The 6,795-nt window shown below is 43.6% G+C and overlaps 1 protein-coding gene and 1 long non-coding RNA gene across 2 annotated transcripts; one reads left to right on the top strand and one right to left on the bottom strand.

Annotated features, from left to right (window-relative positions):
* Positions 1-296: 296 nt before the first annotated feature.
* On the top strand, positions 297-5,267 carry LOC121723534 (zinc-binding protein A33-like). Its single transcript, XM_042109302.1, has 6 exons — positions 297-862; positions 1,496-1,591; positions 2,126-2,356; positions 2,487-2,509; positions 2,891-3,009; positions 4,360-5,267. The coding sequence occupies exons 1-6, from the start codon at positions 461-463 to the stop codon at positions 4,911-4,913; spliced, it is 1,425 nt and encodes a 474-aa protein (XP_041965236.1). The 5' UTR covers positions 297-460; the 3' UTR covers positions 4,914-5,267.
* On the bottom strand, positions 915-5,498 carry LOC121723549. The gene is made up of 2 exons (XR_006034975.1): positions 5,400-5,498; positions 915-2,297 (listed from the first exon to the last, which is right to left on the bottom strand). It is a non-coding gene; the product is annotated as an uncharacterized LOC121723549 (long non-coding RNA).
* Positions 5,499-6,795: the final 1,297 nt, after the last annotated feature.

A 6,795-nucleotide genomic window follows, 5' to 3' on the forward strand; every position in this document is an offset into this window, starting at 1 on the left:
TTATATTCTTTTCACCGTAATATGTGTTATATTGTGCTATGTTATTACATTAGCTACTAACTGGTTAAAGCTACCTCTTTGCCATCTACCTACTCTGAGTAGTTATATAGTGTGCCACAATAATCTGGATCTGTGAAGGGCCATTGGTTGGGGAATAGAAACAATCTTTGTACATAATCTTTTTTCTAGAATAAATAAAATATTCAAGGACATCCAGCATTTGTAATAGTCTATTTTTGTTTTTGTTTTTGTTGTTTGTTTGTTTGTTTGTTTTGTTTTCATCAGATTGTAACTAAAAGCTTTGAGCAAGGATGAGATAAGTATGAGGAAGTGATGACATCACTAACTGTAAATCACGTTCATCCCGCTGTGCAAGTCCTTGTCAAAAGGACTCAAGGAATCCAGCCAAACAGACAGGTGCCAGTTTCACTAAAACGGAATAGCGACAATAAGAGCGTGAATGGAGGCTCTTCTTATGGCTAGGGAGGCCCTCCTGTGCCCTCTGTGCTGCGAGGTGTTCAAGTATCCGGTGACCCTCCTGTGCGGACACAGCTGCTGTAAGATGTGCCTGCAGGACTTATGGGAGCGAAAGGGCGCGCGCGAGTGCCCCATCTGCCGCCGGCTAGAGATCACGCAGCGGCCGCCCATCAACCTGACGCTGAAGATCGCCGCGGACAGGTTCCAGCTGGAGCAGAGGGCCGCTGCCACGATGAAACTGGAGGAGGTCTGTGCCGCGCACAACGAGACATACAAGCTTTTCTGCCAGAGAGACGAACTGCCAATCTGTCTCGTCTGTCAGCTGTCGAAGGAACACAAAAACCACGAGTGCTGCGCCATCGCGGATGCAGCCAAGGACCGCAAGGTGAGAGACTGCAGTTTGATACTGTGGCAGAAACTACAACCTAAATTCCGAAAAAAGTTGGGATGTTTTATAAAATGTGAATAAAAAAGAATTCTATGATTTACAAATCATGTCAAACCTATTTAACTGAGAGTAGTTCAAAGACAACACATCAATATGTGTCAGCAACATGCTTCACCTCTTCATTTAAAAACATCCTGTACAGTAAATGTTTTAGGAACTGAGGAGACTAGAGTAGCCTAATGACAGTGAAATGTGGTCCCATTCCTGCCTGATACAGGACTTCAGTGGCCCAACAGTCTGGGAACTTCTTAATCATGTTTTTAGTCCATGATGTACATCTATGGAGAAATACTGTTTAAATATATGCAGAATTCATTTAGGTATTGTTTGGCAAATATTGAAATATTTTGAGGTCCTCCCTGAAAAGACATTGTCACTAGATGACTGTTTATATGTTGCTCAAAACCTGTGTACTGTACATCATTCAGAGTTGATTGTGCCTTGCCTGATGTGCAAAAGGCCCATAGGCAATAGTGCACCCCCACACCGTCGTTAAAAAGTGTGTTTCAACTCTAAAATCGGTTGTTTTCCCCCAAATGCCCATTTTGACTCTCTTCTCTTCTCTTTAAGGCTGGCATCTCTCCCAGGTACAACTCGCTGTCTAATCATCTCAGCACCCTTGAACGAGTCCGAGACAACTGGGGGGAGACGGAGGTCTACATTAAGGTAGCACAACCAGCGTGACGTTATAGGGCATCACTGTAGGGAGACGGAGGTCTACATTAAGGTAGCACAACCAGCGTGGCGTTATAGGGCATCACTGTAGGGAGACGGAGGTCTACATTATAGGGCATCACTGTGTTCTCATGCACCATACATGTATATCCTCATATGCTCCCAAGTCCTATGAGCAAAGAGAGCCTGCATTGTGCATCTGCATTGTGTCTGCAGATGAAAACTGCAAATCCTGCTTCTATTCTGTTTCTCTGCGTCTCTCTAATACCAAAGCGGCAGTATTCACATGACCATGATGAGTTCTGTCTGAGTTCTGCTGATGTTCTGTCGGCTTTGCTGCAGTCTCCACATGATGAGTTCTGGTGATGTTCTGGTGATGTTCTGTCTGCTTCGCTGCACATGACAATGATGAGTTCTGCTGATGTTCTGTCTGCTTTGCTGCAGTCTTCACATGACAATGCTGAGTTCTGGTGATGTTCTGAGTTCTGTCTGAGTTCTGCTGATGTTCTGTCGGCTTTGCTGCAGACCCAGGCAGATGAGACGGAGCGGCTGATAAAGGAGGAGTTTCAGAAGCTGCACAGTTTCCTGTGGGAGGAGGAAGCTGTTCGACTGACCCTGCTGAGAGAGGAGGAGGAGAGGAAGGCCGAGAGGGTGAGGACCAAGCTGGACGACATTTGTAAGCAGGTGGAAGATCTGTCTGCAATCATAAGAGATGCAGATGAAACCATGAACAACAGCGACATCAAGTTTCTAAAAGTATGTTATTTTAAATTAATATAAATATGTGAAATACTATTAATGCAATGATATTACAATGATATGAATTTTCAGGATTGGCTTTGTTTATCTCTTTCAATATCCTGATGTGTCTCCTATTCTCCTGAAGGACTACAAGAAAACAATAAGCAGGTATGACTCTCCACACTCATCTATCATCTTTTCAAAAATGGACTGGCCTCCTTCTGGAGGGTTTACCACCACATACCAACACCTGACTCAGCTCATACAGTTTCTCTAACATGTTCCCACACTATAGTTATGTTAGAGTACTTCTGACCACAAGGAATTAGTATCACTCAGCTATTTCAATATATTTATTCGGTTTTAGTGAATATCTGTGTTTTAACTTCTTCATTCTTATTTCACTACACATTATGTCTTTCTGAAACTATAACTATATATAATCTAAAGTCTACACAAAGAAAGTCCACAGCTCTCGCAGTCCACAGCTCTCACTGGTGTCTAAAATGAACGTGTTTATCCTCCCTCACTCTCCCATGTGGATTCCAGGCTGCGCTACACCATGCAGGAGCCAGAGGTGCTCAGCGAGGCTCTGATCGACTCTGCACTGCACGTGAGCTCACTCAAGTACGACGTGTGGAAGAAGATGGCGGACATGGCTCATCACTGTGAGTGAGACTGCCAGGCCAGTTCCCTGTTCCCAGAGGCCCCCAGGGTCTACACTTGAGCGTGCAAACTACCCGGTGGGGTTTGCTTCCATCTCAAAGAAGCAGGGTTGTGCACAATTCGAATTGCAATTCTGCTTCCTGTTTGTTACCTCAATTGAAATGCAAGTGAAATTCAAGAATTGAATTGGAATTTAAGAGCCAGTTTCAATTCAATTCTGAAATTTTGCACAAGCCTGCAAAGAAGGTGGAAGAAATAGTTTGAGGAAGGGGATCAAAACACTGTTTAACAGAGTTGTACAATTCAGTACAGTATACTAAGAACATTAGCGAGATTTATGATAGTAGGCCGATTGCAAATTATGCAATGGAAACTAGTGAACCTTTTCAAAGTAGCCTTTGTACTACACATGGGCAGCACAATAGTTACACAGTGTGTAAATGTTTCGACCCCCAACAAATCACCTCGTAGTTTGCTCCATGGTAGGAGTTGCTGGCTGATTTCCAGAGCCGGACAGTAACGGAGTACATTTACTTGAGTACAGTACTTGAGTACAGTTTTGAGGGATCTGTACTTTACTCGAGTATCATTTTTGGGGAGTACTCATGACTTTACTCAAGTACATTTGAGAGGCAAATATTATACTCTTTACTCCACTACATTTCTATCCATAACCGTGAGTACCTGTTACTTCTTCTAAAAAAAAAGGAAAAATCTCGGAAACCCTCAATTTGTTGTTTCGTCTCAAACGTGATTGGATTGTGCAGGCGCCACTGATTGGGACAGCCTATCAGCAATCCCCTTCAGCTTTCCGCCAAAGTCAACTCCATGGTTAGATTCAGATAAGAAACGAAACCATGGACGAAACAATGGATGTGTTTCAAAGTGTTTCAATTACAAAATAGTATTTTGTATTTGAAATACGTACTTTAAATACATGTATTAGAAATACTGCCCATCCCTGGCAACATGGTAAAAAGATGAAAATGACTTGATTTTACTTTCAATTCCTTTTACATTCTCCAAGGTATTAACATTAACATTTTCCTAGGGTTTCACTAACTCCATGTAGGATGTTTCTGTACATAAATGTAAGCACTGTGGCAGTAGTAATGCAATATTTAGAAAATGTAGGCTACTCTTGTACTCTTGATACTCAAGTACTTTTAAAACAAGTACTTCAGTACTTTTACTTAAGTAGACATCTGACTGTTGTACGTTTACTTGTACTTGAGTCAAATGTAGCAAAGGGTATCTGTACTTTACTCAAGTAATGAAGCTGTGTACTTTGTCCGCCTCTGCTGATTTCACTAGTGGTGTAATAATATGCTCCACTCCCTGTCTCCCTCTAGGTCCTCTGTATCTGGATCCCAACACAGCACAGGCCAACCTCATCCTTTCCGATGAGTTCACCAGTGTGCATTATGGGAAAAAGCGTCCGGTGCCTAGCAACCACGAGCGCTGTAGCAGCCGCATGGCAGTGCTCGGTGCGGCGGGCTTCACGTCGGGGAAGCACTCCTGGGACGTGGACGTGGGCGAGGGCACCAACTGGTACATCGGGGTCGCCCGCGAGTCCATCAACAGGAAGGACACGGTGTTTCTAAACCCCGCTGAGGGATTCTGGGTAATCGGATTGTGCAACAGCGACAACTACTGGGCACAGACATCCCCCCGCACTCGTCTGGTTGTGCGGTCCAAGCCACAGCGCATCACTGTGGAGCTGGACTACGACAAAGGCAAAGTCACCTTCCTCAACGCCACAAACTGCTCCGTTATGCACACGTTCAGAGACAAATTCACAGAGAGGGTATTTGCGTTCTTTTCGCCAGGTATGTATGAAGAGGGCAAGAGCAGCCCGAGCCCCCTTAAAATCTGCCCCCTGAAGAACTCCATCCTGCTCTACTGACCCCTGTCCAGCAACACAATGTAGCGCTTTCTACTGACCCGTCCTGTCCAGCAACACAATGTAGCGCTTTTACTTTAAACTGCTTTTTTAACTACTTAACGGTTTCAAACTCACTTTGTTGCCACAGTGACACACAGTAAGGAAAATAGTATCTGACGATGCCGATGCATGCCTGGAACATTGTACTGTTGTTCTCATGGGTAGGAGCATCGCTTCTTTTTATTGGTTGTAGACACATTTGGAACTCCCTTAGCACTAAATGGCTGAGGAAACTGATAAAAGGGGAATTCCTACATCGCCTAACTTTATTTCTTGAATTTCCCCTTGGGGATCAATAAAGTATCTATCTACCTATTTAAGACTTCAATCCTGCTCTGACCATTGCAAACTGCTATCTGTAGGTTTTTTGTCTTATTTTATTACACTCCAAGAAATAACAACAGAATGTGAAGTAACTCTTTTCTCTCTTGTAATACCATTTCATACCTCATGTGGCGCTGTACTAAAGTGCCGTCCATGCTGCAGCCAAAGTCCTTTTAGGCAAGTCCCTCCACTCGGCGGCCATATACCAACGTTTTATGGGCACTCATCGGGCACAGTCTTTGGGTCGAACTGCGCGTGTGCAAGGCTTCACGACACCAATCTTGCTCCAGCGGCGAGATCACAACACATGATTGGCACGATGTCTTCACAACACAGCATATGATTGCCTAATGTATTCACATCACACCACATGATTGGCTCAATGTATTCACATGTCAACGTTTTGCCGAGGAAGGGGTGGGTTATGTGTAGACAACGGCCATATTGGCGTGACAAACTAGCCCCATGCATTTCTATGGAGTATTTTTTGAGTGCTGTGTCTCCACATTAGAAAGTCTCTGCTGCAGCCAAAAGTGTAAAAACACAATTCTGCCCTCTACAGACTTCCACGTTGATATACTGACAGCCTGACAGTGTCAGCACTTTAAATTAAGCTCCCTGAAGACTCTACTGACAAAGGATTGTGGATGAACACGTTGACCTTAGATTCGTTTGTCTTGGACTTCTGTTGGCCCAAACCCAAACTGTTACATAACCCTTCCTTTGTTTGAGGGCTTGGAAAGGTTTCACCTCATACCAGAGTGACGTTTGCCTCGGAGGTTTTGAAAGCTATGAATGTACATAGAGCTCATATGAAAACAGCTTTAAGTAATCCACTTTTTAACTATTACTGTCATTACTATGGGTTATGCAAAAAGGTGTAATATGATACTGGTGTAATAATACTAACCAAACACAAACGGCCAACCTGTAAATAACCTCGTACTGTATTATTGTCATTACTCCACGAGGACGCAGAGCCACAACTGCTATTCAAACCACAAGAGGAAATGATTATCTGTGCTTGGTGCTACTTTTCCTGGGGACTTATGAACACAAGTGTACCAAAATCTTAAAGGGATATTCCACCATTTGGGGAATTACACTCATTTTCCACCTCCCCTTGAGTTAAACAATTGATTTTTACCTTTCTCCAGTTCATCCAGCCGTTATCTGAGTCTGGTGATGCCACTTTTAGCTCCAGCCTAGCATAGATCACTAAATCAGATTAGACCATTAGCATCTCGCCTGCTAGCACCACGTTTAAAAGTGACTAATATTTCCGGTAATTTTCCTATTTAAAACTTGTCTCCTCTCAAGTTAGAAAGTGTAATAAGACCAGCGGGAAATGAAGCGGCGGTTTTCTAGGCTGATTTGAGACGGAACTATACTCTCATTCAGGCGTAATAATCAGTCACTAAACAATTCGTCTGCTGCAGCTGAACCTTGTTGTTGGAGGTTAGCCTATGGGGACTATTTTCAGGTGCTGCATGATATCATTGTGCTGCTGCGCCCATGG

Source organism: Alosa sapidissima, chromosome 11, assembly GCF_018492685.1.
Source record: "Alosa sapidissima isolate fAloSap1 chromosome 11, fAloSap1.pri, whole genome shotgun sequence".
In the NCBI taxonomy this organism is placed as follows: domain Eukaryota; kingdom Metazoa; phylum Chordata; class Actinopteri; order Clupeiformes; family Clupeidae; genus Alosa; species Alosa sapidissima.

What these genes read in the sequence shown, in the direction of transcription:
- LOC121723534 (XM_042109302.1), top strand. Translation starts at nt 461, where the DNA reads ATGGAGGCTCTTCTTATGGCTAGGGAGGCCCTCCTGTGCCCTCTGTGC. An exon ending in AGACGGAGGTCTACATTAAG is followed by an intron (nt 1,592 to 2,125) that starts GTAGCACAACCA and finishes GCTTTGCTGCAG; the next exon opens with ACCCAGGCAGATGAGACGGA. An exon ending in TACAAGAAAACAATAAGCAG is followed by an intron (nt 2,510 to 2,890) that starts GTATGACTCTCC and finishes TGTGGATTCCAG; the next exon opens with GCTGCGCTACACCATGCAGG.